General features: G+C 37.6%; 2 protein-coding genes and 2 long non-coding RNA genes across 10 annotated transcripts in view; 3 read left to right on the forward strand and 1 right to left on the reverse strand.

Annotated features, from left to right (window-relative positions):
• Positions 1–25,378, forward strand: part of Psq (pipsqueak) — a 51,130-nt gene extending 25,752 nt beyond the window's left edge. Inside the window, exons 1-7 of one of the 4 annotated variants that reach the window (XM_089179539.1) lie at positions 12,286–13,402; positions 20,349–20,612; positions 21,097–21,235; positions 21,734–21,889; positions 22,404–22,736; positions 22,823–23,273; positions 23,446–25,378. In XM_089179539.1, the coding sequence (XP_089035665.1) occupies positions 12,746–13,402; positions 20,349–20,612; positions 21,097–21,235; positions 21,734–21,889; positions 22,404–22,736; positions 22,823–23,273; positions 23,446–23,650 (2,205 nt within the window). In that variant the 5' untranslated portion in view covers positions 12,286–12,745 and the 3' untranslated portion in view covers positions 23,651–25,378. Of the gene's footprint in view, positions 1–12,285; positions 13,403–20,348; positions 20,613–21,096; positions 21,236–21,733; positions 21,890–22,403; positions 22,737–22,822; positions 23,274–23,445 lie in introns of those variants that run through there. The other 3 variants (XM_089179537.1, XM_089179538.1, XM_015323110.2) reach the window with 3 other exon arrangements.
• LOC149033426 (uncharacterized) lies at positions 5–10,595 on the forward strand. 3 transcript variants are annotated; one of them, XR_016178933.1, is made up of 3 exons: positions 5–3,157; positions 6,723–6,972; positions 10,459–10,595. It is a non-coding gene; the product is annotated as an uncharacterized LOC149033426 (long non-coding RNA). The 3 variants fall into 3 exon arrangements; XR_016178935.1 differs by having other exon boundaries at positions 6,723–6,959; positions 10,459–10,585; XR_016178934.1 differs by lacking the exon at positions 10,459–10,595 and adding an exon at positions 7,377–9,556.
• Positions 17,233–20,013, reverse strand: LOC149033427 (uncharacterized). The gene is made up of 2 exons (XR_016178943.1): positions 18,983–20,013; positions 17,233–18,829 (listed from the first exon to the last, which is right to left on the reverse strand). It is a non-coding gene; the product is annotated as an uncharacterized LOC149033427 (long non-coding RNA).
• A 137-nt stretch (positions 25,379–25,515) lies between the features above and the next one.
• Positions 25,516–27,547, forward strand: LOC107067596 (adenosine 5'-monophosphoramidase HINT3). Of its 2 annotated transcripts, none has more exons than XM_015323249.2 (6): positions 25,516–25,746; positions 25,828–25,899; positions 26,052–26,169; positions 26,248–26,441; positions 26,512–26,610; positions 26,644–27,547. In XM_015323249.2, the coding sequence occupies exons 1-5, from the start codon at positions 25,726–25,728 to the stop codon at positions 26,545–26,547; spliced, it is 441 nt and encodes a 146-aa protein (XP_015178735.1). In that variant the 5' UTR covers positions 25,516–25,725; the 3' UTR covers positions 26,548–26,610; positions 26,644–27,547. The 2 variants fall into 2 exon arrangements, with proteins under 2 accessions (XP_015178735.1, XP_089035678.1); XM_089179552.1 differs by having other exon boundaries at positions 26,648–27,547.
• The last annotated feature ends 76 nt before the right edge of the window (positions 27,548–27,623 follow it).

Here is a 27,623-nt window from a genome sequence, read left to right on the forward strand (position 1 = left end):
AAAACAAATAAAAAATAATAACAACATATGACAAAAGAAAAATTCAATAAAAATCGAATCTGACATGATGAATGATATCTAGATGGATATAATATACACATTTATATATACGATAAGAATGAACGATAATATCGATGACGAAGATCCCAAAATTCTCGCATTATTATCTTATCTCTTCTTCTTGTTCTTATTTCACTTTTTTTCATATTCTCCCTTTTGTTTAAAATCGTTTCTTTCATGAGAGATTCATGAGTAAAATCTCGTAACACCGTAAGATATCTTCGTTCTTACATGCGCGTGAATAATGCAGATCTTATTTTTTTTTTTTTTTTTCATTCTTCTCGTACTACTAACATGTAAATTTATTGAAAATTGTTGTTGTTTCTCGTTAATTTTTATTCCTTTCTTCTTTAACTAAACAATTTACAGATCTAAGCGTCTGTATATAAGATTATCGTTCTTACTTTTTACATGTATAAACTTATTATTTCGTATAATTGTTTCCTACTCTGAGAAATTCCACGAGAGGGTTAGGCTTCGCGTCACCGTACAATATCCCCACTACAATTACGAGGTTCTAGAAGCGCGGTAATTTTGATTTCACGTTTTACCGTACGGATTCGACATTTTGTACCATGATAAATCAAAAATTTATCTCTTTCTCTTTCTCTTTTTCTCTTTTCGTTCCACCTCTCAACTATTCTCTTTCTCTTTCTTTCCCTATCTCTATCTCTCATCTATTCTTTTTTATTTTCTTATTTCTTGTGCTTAAGAATACGCACAAGTGCGCGTGCGCTAACAGCGACCCTTTTATCGGTGTACGTTGCTGTTGCTGCTGCTGCTGCTGCTGGTAGTTCTACTTCTACTTCACTTCTTCTTCTTCCCTCCTTCTCCCTCTCCTTCTCCTCATCTTCTTCTTCTTATTCTTCTACTTCTTCTTCCATTTTGCTTCCACCAACGTCTATTTATCTACCCAGTGTCCGCCCATCGACCGCCTTCCGCTTAAGACGTACTATCTCTTTCTCTCTCTCTCTTTTTTTTCTTTCTATTTCTCTGTAAGACCTGTACTATCTCTCCTTTTCTCTCTCTTTCTCTCTTTTTCTCTTTGAAATGTTCTATCTTTATCTTTCTTTCTCTCTCTCTCTCTCTCTCTTTTGCTCTCTCACTGAAACTTACTATTCTTATCTTTCTCTCTCCCTCTCTCTTTACAAGCCACTATCTTATATATATATATATATCTTTTTCTTTTTTCCTTATTTTTCATTCTCTTTCTCCTTCTCTCTCTTCCATTCTTTATCTCTTTTTGCTTTCTCTTTTCCTTTATCTCTCTACTTTGGAACATTCGTTTCGTTACGTTATTTCTCGTACGTTGTTATAACTGAACTATAAAATAAATACACGATGATGAGTTCTTTTTACAATTTATTTAATTTATTTTATTTGTTGTCTACACAACGTTTCTCGAAAAGATCAGATAAATGTTTCAAGAAAAAGATAGGACAAATAGATGGATGATAGAAAAGCGGCGCGAAGATAAAAGAAACTCTCGAATCAATGATGTTACGATTGTAATTCTTAATTATATTTCTCTAGTCATATTGCTAATTTCTTTTCCTTGTATTAAGCTCAAAATTTGTTCTGTATTTCGAAAGTCTGATCAAACCCATGTAAGTTTTACAAACGAGAAAATTTGCAAGTTCGGTGTAACCTTTTTACCGACAGTGCATGGTAGGATCCTTCGGAAAATAAGATGAGACTCTTCCTTTCCATTTTTCAGTGAAACTAAGGACAACAAATGTGTGCAGTATTTATCCATTTAAATGTTTTATCCCGAAAATATTTAGGATTGACCAACCGCGAAAATTACCGATAACTTATCGACGTACTACCGACCGAGAAGTGGGCCATCTTGGTAAGGTCGATAAAGTCGGTAAAAACATTACAAATATTATCTCGAAGATGGCGCCACACGGATTCAAAACAAAAGCATTGATCTCTGAATTACCGACAGAGTCGATTAGCCGGTGTGTACGTTCTCTAACTCTCCTTCTCCCACCTTCTTTCTTTCTCATACGCGCGAGTTTCCCTTGCACTTTATACCGTTCCGTAAATAGCTGAAGAAAGGAACGTTCTCTCCCGGCCGAAGATAACGACGCGCACGTCCTACGAAAATGCCCGTGACAACGTTCACGGTATTTGTGAGTACCGGCATTTTCTTTTCGATTAAAAACGTTGTCAGCGCATAGTTGCAATTAATTGCCGTCATTGTATTATCTAGTTTTCATTTTACCTCGTTGGTGTTGACAAAAAAATCTAACAAGAATATAACAAAAAACGAAGTACAAAAATTACATACATACACACACACACAACCAACAACAACAACATCATATACACGCTTTCTCTCAAATAGAAAGACACTCATCACCACACAACAAAAAACAACAGATATAAATGTGTACAAAGGAAAATTTGTCCCGAGTTGTCGTCGTTGTCGTCGTCGTCGTCGCAAATTGAGGGTGCAACGTGCATTCGTGTTCGCGTGCATGCGTGCGTGCGTGCGTCCGTCTGTGCGTGCTTGTGTATCACGTCGCGTCGTGCTTTGTGTGTGAAAGTAGTAGTGGTGGTATGGTGGGTACGGGGGAGCGCGCGCGCGCGCGCTCGCTCGTCGCCGCCACCGCGCACACGTACTAACACGCACACATACATACACACATGAACGTAAAATAATTACACGTATAAACTAACACGCACGCGTAAAGTACATTTTCGTACGTCGAGATGTATAAACGACGAGGTGTATGTAATGAACAAAAAATTGTGCGTGTCGCGTGTGCGCGTAGAGTAACTAATACATCGTCGTCGCTATCAATATTACTACTACTACTTCGAGTAAAGTGATATGTGTGTGTATATATATTATATATATATACACAAAACTCTCTTTCTATCATCCATCTCTCTCGCTTTTCCTGTCTCACTTACGATGGGTCAGAGAGGTTAGGTTCCTGTGCTCGACGAAGAGTAGTTAAAAGCACGGGGACAGGTGCCGGCGACGTTCGATTGTCTTCTTCTTCTTCTACTACCATTCACCATCAGTACTACTACTACTACTACATTACTACTACTTCTTACTCTTCTACGTTTAAATATCGAGGTAATGTAAAAGTCGACACGGTAGTTTGTACCGAGTAACACGACTTTCTCACTCGCTCACTCTCTCTGTTTAGCTTAGAACGCCTTTCTCATTTTCTTTTCTACCAATACATCTATATTACTCCAGATACACACACACACAAAATATATTATGGCGTATGGATTTCAACTGGCAATGTAAAGCAGCAACGTGACGCTCTCTATGCTTTCCTTTCTCTCTTTTTTTTTTCTTTTCTGATTTTTATCTGTATCTCTATTTTATCCCTTTCTCTCTCTCTCTTCATATGCATGGCATATATATATATATATATATATATATGTTGTGTGTGTGTATATATATATATATAAATGTATATCTATCTCTTGTTCTCTTTAGCTTTTTGTGCTTCTGCTTTCTCTTTCTCTGTTTACATTTTGCCCAGGAGACTCTTTTTCTCTTTCTCTTTTTATCTTGATGTTTCTCCTCTCTGTTTTTCTTTCATTCTTTCTTTCATTCTTTCTTTCATTCTTTTTCTATCTCTCTTTTTCTTGTTGTCTCATTCACGCAAGTACGACTGAACCACGCGGAGAAAAGGTTCGTCGTAACGCTTCCCGGCTTAAGGATGCCACGTGGCTTTGCTCCTTCCCTTACCACTTCTCTTTCTTTTCTTACTTCCTTTTTCTTTCTCTTTCTAGTATACTTATATTTCTTGAGATCATTGAACGAACAAACCAACTTTTACAATACAATTTCATCAGAATTTGGACAAGAAATTTGATTTATTATTTCGTATGTTTATGTATTTCGATTAGAATAATTCGTTTACAAAATTACATGTTAGTACATGTATATTTAAATTATTATATCCTCGTTTGTCCATTTCAATGATTTTATTATTTATAATTTCAATGAAATATTTAAATGTATATGTATATTATACGTGTTCATATGTAAATGCGTGATTCTTACAACATAATCTATTCTAACCTATATGATATACTTTTTCTCATATGCATAATTTATTAGCTTATAAAATATGTTATATATGTTATTTTCATTTGTAAAAAATCTCTTGTTTTTTCTTCTAATATATAACTATTTTATATATAAATCCTTGATGTTTGTTTATTAACCTATGATTAAACTTTATTATCAGTTGAAATTTATATCTGAATCAATATCATGAATCAATAGAATATTCTTGATTAAAGACTATCTTAATAAATCTGAATAAATTAATGACAACTTTGGTCTTACATATTTATGAAATTAAATTCAAACAAGAAAAAACAAAAAAAGTAATTCGTTTGATTCGAGTTGAAAAAAATGGCGCTAATACTTCGTTTGAATTAGCGCGCGCAAAATTTATATTATACGATGATTCGCTCTGTTGATTATTTTTTTTTCTTTTTTATCTTTTTTAGTTGGTTATACACACTTTCCTCGTACACAAAATTATATTTCGCTAACTTCGTCATCAATCCCCTGGGCATGGTACGAAAGAGAAAGAGTGGGAAAGATAAGTTTGCCTGGCTATTTGAATCATACGATGTCGGACGACGAACTTGCACTACACACACTCTCTCTCTCTCTCTCTCTCTCTCTCTCTCTCCCTCTCCCTCTCCCTCTTTTTCTTTCTTTCTTTCTCTCTTTCTTTCTTTCTTCCTACCTACCTCCCTCATTCTCTTTCTCTCTCTGTTTTGAATACGGGCCAAATATAAATCGCCGACAAAAAGGGGATCCGACATCGGGTTGTTAGCCAAGGAATAAATGTCTACTCGCTGAGAGGTTAATAACGATGCAAATGTGTATTCGATTCCGCCATTTTGAAGCTTCAACGTACGTACATTGTACATTTTATTCATTACATCTTTAACACCCACAATACAATTCATTCAGTTATTTCAATCGAGTTCGTATAACGAATGATTGGTAGTTTATGATTGATAGTTTATGATTGGCTATATTTTCTATGATGTCATTATTTATGACGTCAATATTAACTTTAATATTAATCTAGCGTAACAACGAAAACGTTTTCAATATATTATTATATTTTTATTTAAATGGGGTCACGTTTAAGCGATAAAACTTTAATCGATTCGTTAAAAACAATTCGCAAATGTCTCTCTATTTGACTTTGTAGAAAATTTTAAATCATCTTTTTACGCTAAAGTCAATTTACGCCAATAAATAAACGAATGATAAAAAACAGTAAAGTAATTAATTTTCATTTGATTATTTCTACTTCTTCTACGATATATATTCTATGATATTTTACTTTAGAGTACAGGTACAATAAGAGAGAGAGAGAGAGAGAGAGAGGGAGAGAGAGAGAGAAAGAGTATTATAAAAGACAGCATCAACCCTGTCTCTCGTTAGGTTCCATTGTCCAGTAATCAAGGCTACTACCGCTATGTTCACCGCATTCCAGTGATCCTCAAATCATCATACTTTCTTATCTCAGCGAATCCAATTATCAAATTGAGAAACACTGATGTGTGAAAGACAAACAAAGAAAACAAATTAACGGTTTTAATCATTTTTAGTAAAAATACAGTTCTATATACGCCATACATGATAATATTCGCCTAAGTTTCTGCGAGTCCTTCCTACTTTATGGTTATCAACGTTATATACATCGCTAGTTAACTTTACTTTTTATCGCGTTGCATGTCATTAAAAAGACAGAAAAAGGAAATATACTTTACGATAGAATAATTTACATAACATTGTACGTAAAAAGATCATACAATTATTTTTTTCGTTACACATCTTTCTTTTCTTTTCTTTTTTTTTTATTTACCACCAAGATCATTATCATCGATCACACTCTTCTTTGTACCGTGACAACTTACTCTCTGTAAAAAAAAAAAGAAAAAAAAAAACAAGACCTTCCATGCAACTTTTTGTGCTACACTTTGAAGTACGTTTGAATTTCCCGCCACTTTTCGCGTGCACTCGCTGCCGCCGCGCGTCTCTCGAGCATCTCTACCACCTACCCTACATAAGCTTCGAATTCATCGAAGATGCGTTCCGCATCGATCTTTACGCATATATACATACATACACGTATGTATATGCCCTATGCCTACGTGTGTTTAAATGTATATGTATATTCATCATAGTGTACGTAATACACACTCAAAGATAGTTCTAATCTGTACATTCCCGCTTCTCTCCCTTCTCTCCCCTCTCTCCCCTCTCTCCCATCTTCATCTCTCTTTCTCCTACTCAATCGTACTGTCCCACCTTCCCTTCTCATCTTCACCCTCATCCTCACCCTCATCCTCACCCTCACCCTCACCCTCACCCTCACCCTCACCCTCACCCTTCCCCTCTCTTCGTCTCTCTGAAGCTCGTTCTTCCGGCCGTTGTCGGCAATGAGAGTTTGCTTGCTTTTCGAAAACTTCTGCCCGCGCTTTTTCTGTTAACCCCTTCCCCCTTAGTCTCCTCGCCCTTTTCCCTTTACCCATACCACGTTAAACGGTCTTTTGGGGAACTGCTGGACGATCGAATATTTTCCAAGTCCTCCTTCTATTTATTCTGTGTCTCTGTCTGCTATTTCTTTTACCTTCTCTTTCAGATTTTAATTCTTTGTCTTTTGTTTGACAATTCGTGTTTTACAAAAATGCGTGCAAGTGAGAGTATGTAAGTAAGTACGCGTAATGCGCTTGCGCACGTGACTTGATGAGAAGAATAGTAACGTGGTGATATAGTGGTGGTGTATGTATGTTGTAGCGTGATTATATGATGGTGTTAGTATATGGTGGTGGTGGTGGTGGTGGTGGTGGTGTGGTGGGAAAAGGAGAACCTGCTCCCGGTGGGTGGCTCGTGTGAGTTTCGTCATTTTTATTTTCTTTTTACTTCTTCGCTCCTTATTTTTTTTTTTTTTTCTTTCTCATGCCTCTTCATATTTTCTTTTTTTTCCCTCTTATATGTTTTTTTCTGCATTCGCACGAGACTCTGTCGAGCAGAGAGAGGACGTGCTTGCACGCAACGATGCTCACGAGCGTGATTGGTACCTACCTACGAACCTAACCAACCACCCTCCTCCTTTTCCTCCTCCTCCTCCTAACCTCTTCCTATATCCCCTCCATCCAAGATTTTCTGCTTCGGTTTCCAATTTTTAGCGTATCCCCGAAAAAAAACCTCTTTCCGTTATTTTTATTTTTAATTTATCAGATGTTTTATTTCTTTTTTTTTCTACTTTAAAAATAAGTTGAACATTTTGTTGCAGTTCGCCCGCCCGTTCGGAGATATTTTTAACCGAATCTTTTGTTCCGCTTCGATCTTCCAATTTGACCGCGTTGCTCCTCTGAACAATCTTTTTTTCCGTTTTTTTCTTTTCCTCATTTATTATTTTTTTTTTTAATATTGAATAATAGATTAAATGTATTAGTTTAGAAAGATCAATTTTTATTTTTTTTTTTGCGTCCATTTATGCAACAACTTTTTTTAAATTTAATTTTGATGATTTTATTCCGAAAGTGTAGCACAGAAATCTCGGCGCCATCTTGTAAGATTCATCGATCGATTACACGAAAGAGAACGCTAAGCATTGGCGTTCTCCGATGACCTTGTTCACTCACGATCGGTATCCTTTCTTTCAAGAGAAACTACGAAGTGTAGGGTAAGATCTCGAGATCTCGAGCGAGCGGACGTAGAAGACGGAAAGAAAGTCGCCTGCATATACTTGCTTCCGTTCCGTATAAAAATAGTCAGAGAGAGAAAGAGAGATTTTATATTCAAATCGATCGATCTATATCTCAAAACACTCTTTTCCTACACATAGCAAACAAAACACCTGAAATTCATTTCATATTACAAATCTGAAAACAAAGAAAATAAAAAAAAATTCGCACACCTTACATTGAAAACAATTATTATTTAATATCAATCATTTATTTGATTCAAATAACGAAGTACATTTTTTGTCACAAAAAAACAAAATATATTTTTTTTAATTGCTACCCAAAATCGAAATACATTAAAGAAACGAAACATTTGAATATTCGCGGGGAAATCGTAGGGATTCCTGGGAACGGTAATGCAGTAACGTACCCTTGATTCAGTCACCCTCTTCCATAATTTTTATTATCACTTTTTTGTCTCTAATTGTTTTCAAGGCACAGCATTTATCTTCTTTTTCTTTTTTTCTGTCTATCTCTCATCGAACGAAACAAAAGTTGTTCACATAGCTCAAAGAAGCCGATCAAATGCATGGCTTCCTTACTCGACTGTACTTTTCAACGTGGTGTGGTGTTCGGGCCACGCTGTGCTGAATTCGCTAGCCCGCCGCCATATACCATTGTGTCTCTTGTACGTGTGTGTACATATGCATACGGTGTATGTACACGTACGCGTACACACATATTTATAATATATATACACATATGATACGTGCGAACGATAATTCTTTTTGTCGCGCGAACGACCGAACGTGAGCTCATTGCTTCGATGAGAAGAAAGGAAGAAATAAAGAAAGAAAGAAAGAAAGAGAGATCAAATAGTAATAGTAGAAGCGGGAAAGAGATAAAAGAAAAGGAGGATAAAGTTGGTCGGTTAGGAGAGTGCAAGGTAGAGAAGGAAGGAGTAGGAGGAATAGTTCGAACTTCTTTCTCCTGACCGTATTATTCCTCTTGAGTCTCCCCCTCTTTCACCCCTTACCTTCTTTACACTTCCTTCTCCTTCCTCAATCGTTCGAGAAAGAGAAACAAGCTGCGTTGAGTAAAACGGGTCGAAGAAAGAGAGGGAAAGAAAAAAAGAATAAAAAAAAAAGAAAGAAAGAAAGAAAGAAAGATGAAATTTGTGCTTCTTTCATCGACTGTACCCAACGGCGGCGTGGTTTCTGCACCGCATCGTGTGCATGCGTGCGCGAACCTTCGCCGTCTGGCTGGCCTACCACCATACGCGGCCCCATTCTCACATACGCGCGTCCATACACACACATATACACATGTATATTTCTCCCTCTCTCCCTTTTTCTCTGGTTCACGCGTGTATTTATGCTTAGCACCCGTTCCAAAGTATATATGTATGTATGTATCATATGCATGCATGCGTACGTAGGCATATATGTTGTGTATACCGTACATAAGTTGGTATACGATTGGAGCTACGTCTCCACACACTACCATCACCACCACCACTACCGCCGCGCAGATTCCCTTTGTCCGCGCAAGCTCTACCGTTTTCCTTTTCCCCTCTTCTTCTTCCCTCTCTTCTCCTCATGCCCCCCGAACGAATCGTATGCCCCTCCTTCATCTCTTTCTACTCCTTTGGCACCTATCTCCCACTCTTTACTCTCGTCTCTCACGCAATACGCATACATATATGAAATATATGTATATATTTATTCACGTTGAATGTTACATGGTGTGTGCGCGTGTGTGTATTTACGTATATTTTGTCTCGCCAGTTCAGACTTTGGGTTCACGTTTCTCTCTACACACCACCACCACCACCACCACCACCATCGCCACTACCACCTCCACCTCCCTTTTCGTGTATCTCTTCCTCTTTCTCTCTCTCGAATTTGTAGACCTCTTTACCACCCCCCTCCGCGACAGCAGTCCACGGGCTCGCATGATCGCTGCCGAGTCGGCTCGACTGCTACGGTAACGGTGACGGTGACGACGTCGTTCGTCAGGGTTGTTGGTCTAATCGGCATATGGGTTCTTTAAAAAAAAAAAAAAAAGAAAAAAAGAAAAAATAAAATCTTCTATATCTATTTCATCTTATTTTTTAATGATATGATATTTTAATCGGTATATTATTAGTTTTATCGTTGAGATATATATCACGTAAATGTATATATTTTTTTTAATGATCTAATTTGAGAGAAATATTTTTATCTGGAAGACAGGAAAGAAGTTTTCGCGAAGTAGATATTTTAGAAAGTCCTCTCCTTTGTTTTTTATTCGTGAAGGATTCCTCGTGCTGAGGTGTTCTCTTTTTTGCTTGCTCTCATCGTCTGTTTCTTCTTCCTCTCATCGTCTGTTTCTTCTTCCTTCTTACATTCTCTCTCTCTCACCTCCTTGCACCCCACGCTAATATTTCCTTCCTTCCTTCCTTCCTTCCTTCCTTCCGCCCTTCCTTCCGCTCTTCCTTTCATTCTTTTTTTTTTTGTTATACTTGTTTTCCTATCCACGTGGAGTCACAGAATTTTAAAGATAAAATAGATCAAATCCAATATATAACATAATAATATTTATTATTGACATAATCTTACCCTCTTTCTGTCTATTTCTTAGTATTATTAAATTCCCCTTTCTATGAATAAATTAATTTTATTTTCAATTTTTGGTTTTGTTGAGAAGCATCGATTTGAGATCGAGAGAGATTTAAAACAGAAAAGAAAGTATGAAGAAAAGGAAGGATGGGGGAAAGGGGAAAATAGATCCACGATAGGATTCAAAGAAACGGCGGCGGCGGCTTCAGCGAGCGGTAGTGGCGGTAGCGAAACGCGCGCAAAGGCCGTGCACAAAGCGGCTTAAATCGTCTCGAAGAAAAGGGACAGCTCTGAGGAAGAGAGTGCGGTATTAACCAATACCGGAGCGGCTCGCGGTCTCGCGTGGACGACCAAACAACGACGCCCTCCTCCACCTCCACCTCCACCTCCACCTCCACCTTTACCACCACCTCTCTTCTCCTAAACCTCCTCCGGTTTCTCTCCCCCATTTCCTCCCGGTCTACCCTTCTCGAGATTATCCTCGTCCCGCGGCGGAGTTCCGATAGATCGATTCTCTCTGTCGCCTGCATACCTTCGGTTTCAACGTCTACTCGGTCATCCCTTTTCGTTCCTCTCTACGACCCTCATCATTCTATCTCACTCAGTCATTCTCTTTTCCCACTCTCTCTTTCTCTCTCTCCTTCACTCTCTCCTTGTTACTCCAATACCATTAGACTTTCGCCAGGGCCGTATTAAAACGTTCAAATGCCCCAATCTCAAGACCCTGATTTTATTTTCTCTCTTATAATTCGGACATCAAATCTATAATATTTTATTATATTAATTGTGGTAAAATTAATTCATCATATGCATTATTATCACCTTTAATCTCATATTGTTATTAAATACGAGCACGACGAAATAATTTGTCGTATATTAATATCTATAAAAAAAAAACAAAGGAGAAAAATAGAAACTAAGATAAAACTGATGCTGAAATTGAACGATAGGGGAAAAAAAGCTCCTGGAAGAAACATTAAAAGAAACAAGTATTCTAAGAGAGTGTTTTGCATGCGCTTATTACTACTTTGTAGTCGACTCGTAGCAGAACGTGTACGTATGGTACATACATACATACATGCATGGAATGATAAAGTAAGGGTAGTCTACGCTGGCAAATACGGCCATTTGTTACGATTAACGTGACGGTCCAGGTGGCTTGCATGTTGTGTGTCGCTAATGAAACATATACCATCGTCGTCGTCGTCGTCGTCGGCAACAACAGCAGCAGCGTTACGAGTAGGAAACGAGATGCTAGATGAGAGAGAGGAGGAAGAAGAGAAGAGGAAGGAAGACATGGGTACTCGAGAGAGAATGTACGGCACTGTCATTGGTCGTGTGCACACACGTGCACGCGTTACATGTCTCTCTACTACAGTGATGTGTGTGAGAGAGAGAAAGAGAAAGAGGAAGATAGATAGATCGAGCCGGCCGATGTCGCCGGCGTACGCGTTCACGCGAGTCATAATCCTATCTGCGTCGCTCCTACATAGCCGTTAGCGGTGGTTGATCGTCGTCTCCTCCTTTTCGTCGTCGTCGTCGTTGCCGTTGCCGTTGCCGTTGCCGTTGTCGTTGTCGTCGTCGTCGTTGCCGTTGCCGTTGTCGTTGTCGTTGTCGTCGTTGCCGTCGACGTCGTCGTCGTCGTCGTCGTTGTCGTCGTCGTCGTTGGTGGGTGCTCCGTTCTCTCGCGAGGTTTGCATCCGTCTTCGTCCGGCACGTTTCTCCTCTTCCTCTCCCTCTTCCTTCGTGTTATAAGCGACTCGTTGCGTCCTCGTCGAGTTCACGTAGGAGACAGCGGCGTTTCCGTCGAGCGCACAGCTACCCCCTTTCCTTTCCCTATCCCTCTCCGTCACTCTGTGTGCTCCCACCACCCGCGTCGTGTCCCGACGCGCCGCTAGCACCCCTCGAACCCCTTCAAACCCCCTGGGTCCCCCCGTATCGCCGCCCGAGGCGGCGACCGGTCAGGTGCAGCCGGCTCGCTCGCTCGCACGGCCGACGCGTCGATTCACTCGCTCTCTGTCCACCGACGAGCACGCATCATCATCCCCCGCGAGTTTTCGTCGTCGTACGCGCTCGAGCACGGGCCGAGTAGAGTCCGTCCTTGTTCGTCGCGTCGGCGAATTTCGCGGCGTCCTTTCCTCATCCTCTTCCTCCTCCTCCTCTTCCTCTTCCTCCTCCTTCTCCTCCTCCTTTTCCTCCTCCTCCTGCATCTACTACTGCACTACTACTCCTACTACTACTATTACTATTACGACTACTACGTTACTACTGCCTACTACTGCCTACTACCTACCACCACACATCACTGCGTTCCTCCTCCTCCTCTTCCTCCTGCTCTCCTCTTCTACCTCGTCGTCCGCCTCCGCCACCTCCGAATGCCGTGCGCCCTCAGCGCAACTGAGCGCCGAATGCCATTTCACTTTCGTTGGGCTTCGCCGCGTAGGAGATCAGGCCCTGCCAGGAATTATCCTTCCGTTCTACGTACTCGTAACCTCTTCGTACACGATCACGCTCGGCTTTCTCGCGGCGTCGGCTCTAATAACGCCGGCACCACCTCGTTTTCACCTTGTGATTTCTCTTCTTCCACTCTTCCTGCTCCTTCTCCTTCTCAACCACCTCCTCCTCCTCCTCCTCCTCTTCCTCTTCCTCTTCCTCTTCCTCCACCCCCTCATCCACCTCCTCATCCACCGCCTCATCCTTCCTCCTCTTCCTCCTCCTCCTCCTACGTCCTGCCCCCCTCTTTATCCTCTTCCTTCCTATCTTCTTTTTCTTCCTACACTTCCTCCTTTCTTCTTCTTCCTCCCCCTCCTGCCCCTCCTCCTCCCCCTTTCCCTCTTTCTCTTTCTCTTCCTTCTTCTAATCCTTCTTTCTCTTCTTCTTTCTCTACTACATCTACTTCTACTTCTGCTGCTTCTTCCTCTTATTTTATTGCACGTTTCCCAACCTCCTCCTCCTCCTCTTCCATCTCCTTATCCTCATCCTCCTCTTCCGTCTCGCCGGGGGACCGTCCACCTACGGAGTGCCGCAGCCAGGTGAGTGATAAACGATATAACTTCCTTCGCGCTACCACAGAACATACCTTTGACTTGTCACGTTTTCTTCTTGCCTTCTTTCCCTCGTTGACTTTGTCCTTCTGATCCTCTTTTCTCCTTTTCTTTTTCTATTTATTATTGGTTCTTTTCCCATCCTTTTTAAAAAGAGAGCGAGAAAGAGAAAGTGGGCAGGAGGGGTGGGTGGGTGGTACGAAAAACGCGAATATTTTGCACGCATATATATTCGTCCACCCGGTCTCTCCATCACCCACCTCCTCCCCCTTCGTCCCTTCTTTCGGGCTCTTGCCCGCCATTCGCCTTTCGGAGATATTTTTGTGCCTCGAGAATATTTAATGCGTCCCATAGCCAGACTACTTCGCGGCCCCGGTCGTTCGCCTCCTCTCTTAACTTTGCTTCGCAAATCCGTCGCGTTGCCACGATACCACCGAGTAGTAGTTAGTCGTGTGTATGTGTGTTGTTGAAAGGAACGATTCGTTGGAATTTCGTAGCTACCGTTATTTAGTTAGTTAGTTCGTTAGTTCGTTTATTTATTTATTTATTCGTTCACTGGTTAATTGGTTCATTCGTTCGTTTCTTTTCCTCGTGATATGTTACGTAAGAAACGATGAAACAATGGAATTTGCATATGTGGAACTTTTATTGCATTTAATTATAGATATTCCGATTTTAATTTTAATAAGTTTTGGCTTGCGTCATTATCGTCATTTTTATGTATGTATATATATATACACGTAATATGTGTATAGACGTATGCAAAAATTGCTAACGATTTTATTTATTTTCGTTTATTTTAAATTCAATTTCGTTTTCTTTTTCCCTCCGCCGATTGTACACGGAACGTGTTCCTCCCATTGTCTGTAAAATGCGCGGGAAACATTTTTCTTTTTACGCGCCTTCAAACTGTTCGTTCCGTTGAACTTTGTATTTTTTTGTTCTTATTTCTACTGTCGGTTAAATATATAAATGCTGTTTTATATTCGTATAACGCAAAGTGGTATCATCCATCTGATAATATAATTAATGCATGGTTGAGAAGTAATTAATTAAGAAGAAAAAGCATATCAAACATCATAATCGTGATAAAGAGACCCTTCGAGAATACTTCCTTCGATGTGCATATGTACATCAATCTCAAAGCTTATTCGTTCGTTCGTTCGTTCGTTCGTTCGTTATTTCATTTATTCGTATTACTTTTGATCTCTTATTTATCATATCACGTTCTTAAACATTCATCATCTCTGAGCATATCTTAATCCTTGAATGATAAATAACTAACAAACCAACTCCATGTCAAAAGTTGTTCTTTATTTTCTTTATTTCAAAAATTAAAACGAAACAATACATCTAACCCTATATAAAACTTCCTCATATTTGATAAAAAATCTCTATCAGACGATTAAATGATAAAAAAAAACTATAAATCACATAATAAAAACAACGTGCATTTATCTATCTATCTTTATCTCTCTAACAAGTGAAATTTAATCAACATTACGCGCGCGCAATTTAAATCTGACATTTAAAGTCGGCGCTTTTTAAAAGGCGGGAAAACTTTTAAAAAAACTTCTTCCCACATTTCATTTATCTCTTAAGCGTAGGTGATAATAGAAGGTGGTAGTGGTGGTGGTACATTCTTCAAAAACAAACAGAGACACAGAAATTCTCATCATGTACACTCTTACCTTTTTAGTCTAGAAAAAAAAGCACGTGGTGTGGTGTCGTGTGCTTGCTGGTACTTGGGTTGGTACTGGATACAAGTATTGGTACTGGTACTGGTGGCCCAGGGTCGTGCCCCCATTCAGAAAGGAGGTTATGTAGTAAGAAAGAGAAGAGAGCAAGAGTTTATGCTCGTGACGCCCGTTACATTATCAATTCCGTTATGGCGCCGTATTCGTAATAGTGGAGACGACCCTACAACCGTCTTCGAGGAATCTCCCACCACTTCTTCCTTTTCTTCCTTCCTTCTCTCTCACGCTCTATCCCCACTTTTTCTCTCTCTCTCTCTCCCTTTCTTTCTCTTTTTCTTTTTTCCCATTTCTATCTCTTTCTATCTCTTTCTTACTCTTTCTTACCGCATTTCTATCTCTTTCTATTTCCCTGTTGCTCTCTTTCCAACCCCCAACTCCCCCACCTTTTACCCCCGTTTTCTTTACTTTCAGTCTCAAGCTCCTTCTCTCGTGTCCATGTATAAAAGCACCTTACACCATTTTGTAGCCCCCGTATATGCTATCTTTCTCTCTCTCTCTCTTTTTCTCTCGTGGAAAACATCCCCCCTATCTCCCCTCACTCCCATTCACTCACTCACTCAGCCAACCCAACCACCCACCCCCACCTACCTACCTACCTACCTACTTCCCTACCTCCCTCTTTTTCTTTCTCTTTTTCTCTTACTGTCTTTCATTCTCAGCGCCCTTCCTCTTCTTCCTACACACTCTCTCTCTCTCTCTCTTTTTTTCTCTTTTTCTCTTTTTCTCTTTCTCTTTTTATTTCTCTTTCTCTTTCTCTCTCTGGAAACGTTTCCACGGTCGATCTTTTTGCGGATTTACACCTGTTGGACTTCTTCGATACTCCTCCTCCTTCCTCCCCTTTCCTAACCTCCTTTTCTTTCTTTCTTTCTTTCTTTCTTTCTTTCTTTCTTTCTTTCTTTCTTACCTTTCTTACCTTTCTTACTTATTTACTTTCTTTTTCCCGCCCATTCTTAGAAGAAATCTTCAATCTCGTGAACTTGAAATTCCTCGATCACGTTTTCTTTTTTATCTCTTATCTAATATCATTTACTTTTCTTTTTTTTACTATTCCAACTCATCTGTGATTTCTCAATTAGAATTCATGAATATTCTTCTATACGTATTTATTATTTATCATTTTAAAGATTATTAATTATAATTCGTTTTCAATAATAGTGTGCGCGTGTACTTATCAAGAAACTTGAGGGTACATTATTTAACAATTTTAATAATAATCGACGAGAACTTTTCGAACAAATTTAACAGCAAACATTTAATCGACGTTTCTTAAAAAAACACAAAAGAAAAGTGAAATAAATTAAAAAATATACTAATCGGTAAAGAAACTATATTCGTGACATCCAATTATAACATTACACATTTGTCAGTCCTGTTTAACAACCAAGCAACAAAATTGAAGATAAAATATACATGAAATGTGGGAGTGGTAGGTGGTGTTCTGTAACACCAACACCAACAATAGTATATTTTTCCCAAATTCGATGATTAAATTAACTACATTACAAATGTGCAAGTATATACCAATAACTGTTTAGATAGGTGTGTGTATAGTCTAATGTCAATATAGTAGAATAGTATAATAAAGTCTGAAGTAAAAAAAGGGATTTTCTTTCTCTCGTTTCGCGGCAATTAGTAGGGTATAATTGGTCGGGCGATGCCCTTGAACCCTAAGTATTGATTGGTGAGGTTGGATTCTACCGTTGGTTTTCCCTCTTCCCTCCGAACCGATGCCACCATCTCCACCACCAGCAGCAGCAGCAGCACCACCACCACCACCACCACCACCATCACCAACCACCCCTGTACATCCACCTCCGGAGAGCGAACGACCAACCATCTCCGACAGGCCTCTCACCCTCAGCTTGCTTTTACCCTCATCTCTCTTACTCACTCACTCGCTTGCTACCCTGCACTACCCTCAGCACAACCCTCTTCACCAGCACCCGATCGTCCGTGTTTCTCGCAGCCCCGACGCCGTCGTCGTCCTTGTCGCAACGTGCCGTTCGACCTTTTTTTTCCTTTTTTCTTTCCTTTTCTTTTCTTTTCTTTTCTTTTCTTTACTCTTTTCTTTACTCTTTTCTTTACTCTTTTCTTTTTCATTCTATTCTATTCTATTCCATTCTATTCTATTCTATTCTATTATATTCTTTTCTATTCTTTTCTATTCTATTCTATTCTGTTCTTTTCTTTTTCTTTTTCTCGCATCTCTCATTCTTTATCTGAGAGCCTACCTCTTTTTATTCGTTTAATCGAACACTGAAATGCTGTTTTCCGAATGAGTGGGAGTGAGAAAGAGAACGAAGGGATGGATCTGTTCTTATTTTTATTTTTATTCTTTTTGTTATTGTTCTTCTTCTTTTTCTTCCTTCCACTTTTACCTTGTTGAAAGATGCTAACGGCGATAGTCGACTTTTAAGATAAAAACGATCTTCCGCTTGAACAGAGGAAATATATATATATTTATATGTATGTATATATTTCTTTTATTTGCATTTCTCTTATAGAGATCAATCACCTTTAAAGGGATTCTTTTTTATTATTATTTGGTATTTTGGTATCATCGATTCATTTTTATTTAACATATATTATTTATTTTCATTCGTTCTCGTTTTAATCATCTATAAATTTGTCATCGACATCAAATTATTATTTAAAAGAAAAAAGAAAAAAAATGTATTTTAAAATATACAAAGTTAATAAAATATATAAAGTATAACGCGGAAAAAATGGAAGCAAATCATAAATGTTTTAGATCGTTTTAGGTTTACTTTGAATGATTCATATGGTATATAACCGTAAAAGATTTTTCTTCTCTCTCTTTCTCTCTGTTTCCCTCTCTCAGTCATGGGGCGAGACGATTTGCCGTCTCCGGGGCGCTTCGATCGTAATTATTCGTCGATAACGAAATCGTCCTAGCAGCCTCGTCGTCGTCGTCGAGCATGCCCGACGCAGACGTTCGATTACCATGCACCCCACGACCAACATCGACGAAGCCACCACGGCTCGTCGAGCCCCAACGGCGAACGATTCGCAAACGTTTCCCCTAGACGATTTTATTAGCGTTTCTCTCTCTCTTAAATAATCTAACTAATCGCTCCTCGGACAAACAAATATATATGTCTTTCATTTTTCTTTTTTTTTTACTTTTTCCCTCCATTCGGTATTTCACACAAATCTAATTACGTTAATAATAATCAAGAAAAACAAACTCTAATTTAATTAAATATAAATATCAAGCGAGACTAGATCCTTTATACATTAGTTCAAAATAATAATATATTTCTCTACAGCAACGATAAAGATATAAATCTAATATATACACATTTTCTTGTAAATAATTTTTGAACGAAGCATTTCTATTAAAACATAATAATTAATCAAATTCCTAATTAAAAAAAGAAGAATTATCCTCCGAAAAATATTAAACATATTCAAATAACCCAATTCAAAAACTAATCGTCCGATCAACATTACATATATCTGTAAATCTAAAGAAAAAACTAACGAGTATCGAAGTGTTAGTTGTCAGTGGCTCTCTCTCAAGAGAATATAGAGTACCGTGGGTTTGGGGGGTGGTCGATACGGCCCTGGGGCCGCGACAGCCGCGTCGGAGGCCTCCCCATTCTTCCTGCGGGCGTTTTTGCTGGCACTCCCCTCTCTATCAGCAACAGCAGCAGCAGCAGCAGGAATAGCACCACCACCACCACCACCATAACCACCACCATTACTATTCGTCCTACTACCTACTACTACTACTACTACTACTACTACTGCTACTACTACTACTACTATTACACCCTACCAAATATACCTGTACCATCAGCATCACAGCAATACAACACACCGTCTCGTTGCCGCTGGTGCTGCCGCCGCCCCCTCGCGACTCTCAACCGAGCCGATTCGCCGCCGTCCGTCGTTGGCATCCCTCACAACTCACCCCCTCTCGAGCCACAGCCGACGGCAGCAGCAGCCCGCCCAACTCACCTCTTACCACCACCCACCCTCCGTCCCCTCCAGCCAGGCCGCCACCACCTCCAAACTTTTCGTCTCTACCCCTCTATCCTTCTACCCCCCTCACCTAGAGCAACCCTTTTGGCTCTCTTCGACCCCACCTAATCGTACCACCACCATCACCCCCTCCGTCTTGATTAAAGAACGCGAAGCCACGGAACGTTCCGAATTTCAAGCCTCGCCACCACCACCCCCGTCCTCCTCCCCCGTCCTCCTCTCCCGCCATGCCCCTTCACCATCCTATTCCTCTCCACGTCATCCTACCTACCTACCTACCTACCCCTTTTTCCTACTCTCTTCGATCATCATCAGAACCTGCCAACGGCTTCCAGACCGACAATCTGACTCCTAGCAGGAACCACGTGGTGGTGGACTTTTCTCTACGAGCAGTTTGCCTACCCGTACCCCCCCCCCCAACACCCCCCTAAAACTCTCATGCCAAAGACCACCTTCCTTTTTCGTCTATCAAAGTCATTCACTCGTCTCTCTTTTATTTACTTTGCCCACTTCTTCTTCTTTCCACGTGGCTCTTCGTTATTTCTTTTTCTTTTTTCTTTTTATTTTCTCTTTTTATTTTCTCTTTTTCTTTCTTTACTTCTTTCTTTCTTTTTTCTTATTCATTCATGTTTTTTATCTCCGATGTTGAAATTTTATTTTCTTGCTCTCGTAGGATAATATTACGCTGACAATTTTTATTGTTAAATTGATTTGTTCGAGTTATTTTTTATTTTTTTTATTTTTCCTTCTTTCTCTTTTTTTGCTCTTTCTTCGTAACTGTAACCTTGACCCTCGGTTATATTTTTTTCTTTTCCCACATGGTACTCTGTACTTTTCAAGGTTAAGATCAGATAGGAGAATTCGTACGGATAAGAGATGTTGCTGTATCTTTTTGAGGATCATTTACACTTGATTTTTTCGCTTCAAAAGTGATTGTATGATGAAAATTAGTGATCAAAATTCGGGGGTTGGTATTTCTATTTCCATAGATTTAATGTTGTACATTTGTTTAAACATTTTTTTTTGTTTTTTCTTTTTTTTACAAATCAAATCAAATCAAATCAAATCAAATCAAATGAAATCAGATTTAATCGGATCAGATTATTATATTGAATTTGGATGAAATTGTTAATAAAATATTATTTGTATGTTACGTTTTTGTTTTGCAGTCGCTTTTGAAAACGGCCGACCAATTGAAAATCAAGGGCCTCTGTGAAGTACCTGAAAGTAAGGACGGTCCACCATCAGTGAGTTTAAGCTCACCACCGAGAGAACCTGGTTCACAAAGATTCAACTTTACCAGGTTGAAAAGACCTTATCCGAGGTATAAGAGAACGAGGACATCATTTGAGCCTCGTGCCACTGATTCTAGGCATTACGATAGATATAAAGAGGAAGAGGATAGTGATAGTTACCATCGCAAAAATAAAGAGGTAAGTTAGAAACAAAAGTAATCCAATCATTCAATAGAATTCATAAAAATGTACTAGAACATTTTCATTAATATCACCGATAATAATCATTAATTCGTTAATTAATTATTTAATCTTTGTGAATTATGTCCATATATATTATACCCGATGAGTACATTCACAAAAGGGTTTACATTAATGTACCCTGTTTAAAAATAAGAAATCAAAGTCACGTTGAGATAGATAGCTGATTGATGATATAATTCTAGTTTCACATTAGGTGTATTTAATTTTAAAACGAGACGTCAAAGTAAATTCAGACAAAATATCTGATCATGTTGAAACATTCCTTATGGTGTTTCATTGAGATCTGATATTAATGTGTTCCCCATCTTGAAATAAGATATCAAAGTGAATCGGCAAAAACGTTTGAATCAGGTTTAAGATCTCGCAATAATAAATTCTATGCAATCTATAATAATGACGTTGGTAAATAATTTCGCAGAATCGCAGGGACTGGCAGGTAGAAGATGAAGAGTGTACGGAGGTGGCAGCAGCAGCAGCAGTAGTTTTGGAAAGTTGCCAACGTAACAGTAACAATAGCAGCAACAACGCTAACGGTACAAACAACAACAACAATAACGGTAAGCCAATCAAGCTGAGTTCTGCGCCCCACACCTGAACCTTTGGATTTCTCGAAAAGGTCCCTTCTCTTTTCTAGACCTACGAAAACACGCGCGTTTGTGCGTTCCTGTCGGAACCGACTGATTTCGCTCAAAGAGCGAATGACATTAAGAAAAATAATGAAATAAAAAGAAAGAGAAAAAGAGAGAGAGAGAAAGAGAGAAAGAGAGAAAGAGAGAAAGAGAGAAAGAGAGAAAGAGAGAAAGAATGTTGGATGATGATGATAATAAACATCAATCGAAGTCGGTACGATAAATAAATCCTTAATGATTTAAGGATATATGGGGGACTAGGAACGATGATAATATACCATCGTTCAATGTTGTTTCCGTGATTGAAGCATATCAAATCGCATCAAGCAATTGGATCACGTTTGGAACTTCAAGGGTTATAGGTGTGGGGCGGATTACCAGTTTTAGGGCCGGTGGGGACAGACCCTTTTCACTCGGAATAAAAAGGTGACATGTTCTGTCACACAGGGCTAGGTCATTACGGTCATCACCCAGATCCTGGTGAGGTAGATCTGCCTCCAGAAACACAGCCCACACCACCGAGCGCTACTTTGGTCGGTACCACTATTACTCATTTGCGAGACTCTGATCATCATTCGACTGGTAAATATATAACAAGGATTTTATTCAATTCCTATTACATTATACGTATTTTTTTCTTTATAATATAATGATAATATTAAATAGAAGATATTATAAGGACAATGCAATAAGGGTGGGGGGTGGTGGTGGTGAGGGGGAAGGGTGGAAGAACTACTGGTCAATGTGAACAAAAAAAAAGGCAGGATAAAAGACTAGTCGGTCATTAGGCTAAAAGGGAGTCAAAGTAATTGGTTTAATCGTGCTTAACTGACTGGGATTAGATTTGCGTTGCTCTATTCGTAACGACGGCCCACGCAGCCTCGTTTATAATGATGCTTGCATCTAGATTTACCTTTTTTAACGATCTTCTCGTTTACGAACGTTACGAACGTTACGAACGTTCTTCTTTTACATCTCTCGAACAAGACTAACTTTCTATTCAAAGTTATACAAGTATACAATTGTTTCACATTTAATTAAACTTTTTTCCAATGGGGTTTTTCTTTCTTTTTGTCTTTTTTCTACTCACAATCAGAGATACAAAATTGCGATACAGTAAAGATCAAGTTCGAAACCCTGCACACGATGGATTCTGCGGACACGATCGATATCGACAGTCACATGTCGGACAGAGCGAGTGTAAGCTCAAAAAATGCTGCGGACAGCGACAATATGATGATGATAACGCCTGAACTTCTCGGACTCATGCCCTCTGGCAGTTCGATTCATTCGGACTCGGGTGAAAATAATTCGAGAGGTCATTCTGGACATTCACATCATCATGGTAATAAATCATGGACACAAGAGGACATGGATGCTGCGTTAGAAGCATTAAGAAATCACGATATGAGTCTTACGAAAGCATCTGGTAAATATACCAAAATTCATATAAATTTTCAATTGAAAATCTTTTCAATCTAATTAGATTGAATTTATTTGATTTCGTTTTTTCAGCTGCATTTGGAATCCCATCAACGACACTCTGGCAAAGAGCTCATCGTTTAGGAATCGACACGCCAAAAAAGGACGGACCTACGAAATCCTGGAGCGACGAGAGTTTGAATAATGCATTGGAAGCACTAAGAACAGGAACGATCTCAGCTAACAAGGCATCCAAAGCTTTTGGTATACCTTCCAGTACACTTTACAAAATAGCAAGAAGAGAAGGTATTAGATTAGCTGCACCCTTTAACGCGAGCCCAACTACCTGGACACCTGCCGATCTAGATCGTGCATTAGAAGCAATAAGATCTGGTCAGACCTCTGTTCAGAGAGCTTCCACGGAATTTGGTATTCCTACGGGAACGCTATATGGTAGGTGTAAGAGGGAAGGGATTGAACTTAGCAGAAGTAATCCCACGCCTTGGAGTGAGGATGCTATGACCGAAGCTTTAGAAGCTGTCAGGTAAATATCTCTCTTCTTTTCCATTATTACTAAATATAATATCAATATCGTAAGTCTTTAGATCGAGGCTCTTTAGAGATTTTTCAAATTGTTTAAGAGTTTTTGTTCGCCATTTAAAGACTTCGAGTCCACTTTGAACTATTTCATGGACATGTATATATTTATTTTGTAGGCTAGGTCACATGAGCATCAATCAAGCAGCTATACATTACAATTTACCATACTCTTCCTTGTACGGACGTTTTAAAAGAGGCAAATACGAGGAACCGGTAGTCGGTGATTTGTCACAGGACGGTACCAATTCACATTTTCATCAAAGTCCTACGCAGAATCACTCATCTACGATTCCCGATCAAATGTCCTATCAAGGCAGCTGAAATTTACCTTTGTATTAGATCGTTAAGTTATAGTGAATAGTTAACTTCGGTTATCTATATCTATATGTATGAAGAGGAGAAAGGTGACACAAAATACGGAGAGTGACAAAGAGATGAAGATGGGAAAAAAGAAAAGAAAGAAGAAAATAAAAATGAAAAATGGTGAGGGAGGGAGGGAGGGAGGGAGGGTTCGAAAGGTAGACTGAAAGGAGAAAACCCGATTCGAAGACTAACGATATTTTAAATAAAAATCGTTCATTTTGTGAAGAATCACGAAATATAAAGCAGATACTGCAGTATTAAGAATACGATCGCGCCGTTTTAATTAAGAAAAAATACAAACGGATAATTATTGTATATTGTATGATTTCTTTTCTGTCATATCGGAAAATATAAATTAATCATTATTTATAAGCGATATTTATATAAAAACAAAATAATACAACAACAAAAAAATGATACAAAAAAGTAAAAGTAATATTATAAAACACGGAGAATTTTAAATGAAAAAAAAAGAAAAGAACAAAAACAGAAAAAAAAGATTAACAAGAAGAAAATACATTGTACAGTTTAGGCAAATAAAAATTCCGGTAAAAATCCTCCTTTTTAGCTATGTAAGAAAAAACAAACCACACAATACAAAATGCGGCTTTTTATTAGGCCTATATCGGAGAATATAGATATATAAATATTTCATGAGGATAAAAAATGTCGTTCGTTTCTATTGTGAAGAAAAAAAAAAGTAAAATAAAATGGTCATTATCACACAAGCACACATATACACAGAGAACACACATGTACATCTACGTATGTTTGTTATTTAATATTCGTATATATGTATATGCGAATTATTTTTTATTTATAATTTTAATATTATACGTACTCGTAGAAACAATTTACAAATTGATTTTATTTGATCAAATTGACGCGCGAAAAATTTGTACATGCGTTTGATTTAAACTTAATATTATATGTAGGTAAAGAGAGAAGGAAAGGGTGTGTGTGTGTATATATATATATATAAATTTATATATACACATATGTATAAATATTATTTAGTAATATTCGCAAGAAATTCCACTATTATGTGTAATGTCTGAAGAAAACAAAAAAGAAAAAGAAAAAAAAAAGCTATTTATATCCATTGTGCAATTCTTGAATAAGAAATTTTTGAAGTATGCGCGTTGAAACATAATTTGTTTTTCCTTTTTTTTTTTTTTTTTTTTTTATCTATGCAAGATGATTGAATAATCGATATCGAGGACATACACGTATGCGTATTTCTTTTTTCCTTTTTTTTTTTCTGACACAAATAATCATGATCCATCTGATTATTTTTCTATTCATTCTTATTTTTTGTTAACGTACAATTTCATGAATTTTTACACGGCCAAAGGTGAAGGCAGGAGACAAATGGTGGAGAGCTAGAGAATATTTTCGAAAGTATTTGCAACTAGTAATGCAATTTTGTTGATCTTTTTTTTCTTTAAGAAATATTTCTTTTTTATTATGTTTAATTTTATTTTTTTAATTAATATTAATCAATCTTCTCCTTCAGCTCGACTGCCACAAATGTATTGCATATGTTATATGTTATATAATTTATTAAGCTCTCACCACACACTATTATATTATACATAAATATACATATATATAAATATATATACTACTTATGAATATATGTACAGTTTATATATTTTAAATTAAAAACTATCGCAATCAGAAGAACCTTTTATGTCTATTCATTGTGACAACATAAAGCGTTATTTAAATATAATAATTAAATAAGTTAATATATACGTATATAGGAGAATTATGAAATTCGATTTAGGAAAGTCGTCCTGACGTGAATGCTAATTCAAAAAATCCCGCACAGCGCATGCGCACTACCTTTTCTGATTTTGCATCAAAGTGTAAGTCAATCCGAACGAGAACACTTCTTGGAATTAATCAAATAATTATTTCGATAAAAATAATATCGATTATTTGTAATTATTGTCGAACAATATTGAACTAACTTGAAATCGATAAAACTCCAAATAAATGATAATATTTGAATAATAAATAATATTTGAATGTGTCGACATTTTATAAAGGTTTAAATTAACCTCCAACTGTCAGTAATCGATGAACTCTGTCAAATAATAAAATAATAATATAATTCCAATTGTGTTCAGATGGCTGCCGAAGTACAATGCATATTTTGTAAAATCATTAGAAATGAAAGTCCGAGTGAAAAGATTTATGAGGTAAGTAGACGAAAGTAAATGTTATTCCATTATTTAATCTGGACTTTTGACCACTCCCAATCTCTATTATTGTGATAGATATAAAATATTGAAATGACATTAACAAATAATACTACAAGAATTTAATGATTTTATGTATAAATCATTTCTAGGATGAGAACGTAACAGTTATTAAAGATATCAATCCAGCATCAAGCCATCATTATTTAATACTGCCAAATGAACACATACGCAATGCCAAAGAATTAAAACGTGAAAACGAAGAGCTTTGTAAGCGCGAAAAGAACATTTCTGTTTACTGTTTGAAGAAGACAAGAATTTGTCATAATCTATACTTTTCTTTTATAGATGATAAAATGATTGCAACAGTTCAAATAATAGCAGAACAACAAGGACTCGATATTAAATCTACTAGGACTGGCTTTCATTGGCCGCCGTTTAACACTGTACATCATCTTCATTTACATGTTATATCTCCTATCGAAAATTTGTCTTTTGTTAAACAAGTAATGTTTCGTCCTAATACTCCATGGTTCGTTAATGTAAGTATTAACGATAAATTATCGTCTATATAATTATTTAATCGATATACTATTTTCTTTCTTATTGCAGACGGACTACGTGAAGTCGCATTTACTAAAACAATAATTGTGATATGTAGTTTAATTATTATTCAAATTTTATACAAATTTATATTTCTGTTATTTATACATATATATAATATATATATATATATATATATATATATATATATATATATATATATAATTATCGTTTTATATAGATTGTAATTTTAAAATTAGACATCCTATAATACAAATGCACTTTTTTTTTTAAATTTTATTCTTTATAAAATGAATGTAAAATATTCTAGTTTCTCACACGTATACGGGCATTTCAAATCTTCCAAAGGGAAGCAGACTTCGTTCATATTTAAAAAACAGAACTAAAGAATTAGAAAAAGAAGAAAAAAATATCTTCGAAAAGGTAAACAAACTTAATCTTATCTCAATATTAGAAAAGATATAGGTATCGACGACTTCCGAGACACACACACATCGCCGTTATTGTAGACTACTACATTACTACAGCTAAAAGAATGCACATCTATGTGAAATTTCAATTGGCGTTTTTTCGCAAACGGCTGAGTATTTGCATCAAGTTTAAAGGCGCAATGAAACTTCTCATGGACTACTACAAGTGTGCCAAATTTCAAAATAATTAGAGAGGAGACGGTCAATCATTATTTTTCTTTCCTATCTTTTTCTTCTTTATTTTCTTTCTTTCTTACTCCAGTTTAGTTCATCCTCTCTCACATTCTCTCCCTCATTCTTTCGTCTCGTTTTTACAATTTATTTTCTTCTCTCTTATCTTTTAGGTGCGTATGTTTTAAAAACTAACGCACGTGAGAATATGCAACGTTTACATATTGAAAATAACCTTCTAGCCATAATGTGTTTCGGTGATACGTACAATTACCAGCACGAATTTAAAAACCTCACACAAGTGTTGTGTGTGTGTGTGCGTGTGTGTGTGTATGTGTGTACTCGTGATGTGTTTATGTATTCAAAAAAGAAGGAGAAGAACTAAAATAAGAAAAAATGGAGGAAGAAAAATAAAGGAATAAGAAACATTTCAAAAGGGAGAATGAAATTTATTTTTTTCCTTATTCTTTTCCCCTTTGATTTTTTCAAGTGAAAACTTCTTTAGAATTGGTGTGATAT

The sequence above is a fragment of the Polistes dominula genome, unplaced genomic scaffold (assembly GCF_049000335.1).
Source record: "Polistes dominula isolate Pdom_NZ unplaced genomic scaffold, Pdom_raw_medaka contig_27, whole genome shotgun sequence".
Classification (NCBI taxonomy): Eukaryota; Metazoa; Arthropoda; class Insecta; order Hymenoptera; family Vespidae; genus Polistes; species Polistes dominula.

Excerpts from the sequence above, each read along its gene's own strand:
- LOC107067596 (XM_015323249.2), top strand. The coding sequence starts at position 25,726 with ATGTGTCGACATTTTATAAAG. Across the intron at positions 25,900-26,051 it reads CGAGTGAAAAGATTTATGAG|GATGAGAACGTAACAGTTAT; the intron begins GTAAGTAGACGA and ends AATCATTTCTAG. Across the intron at positions 26,170-26,247 it reads ACGTGAAAACGAAGAGCTTT|ATGATAAAATGATTGCAACA; the intron begins GTAAGCGCGAAA and ends TTTCTTTTATAG.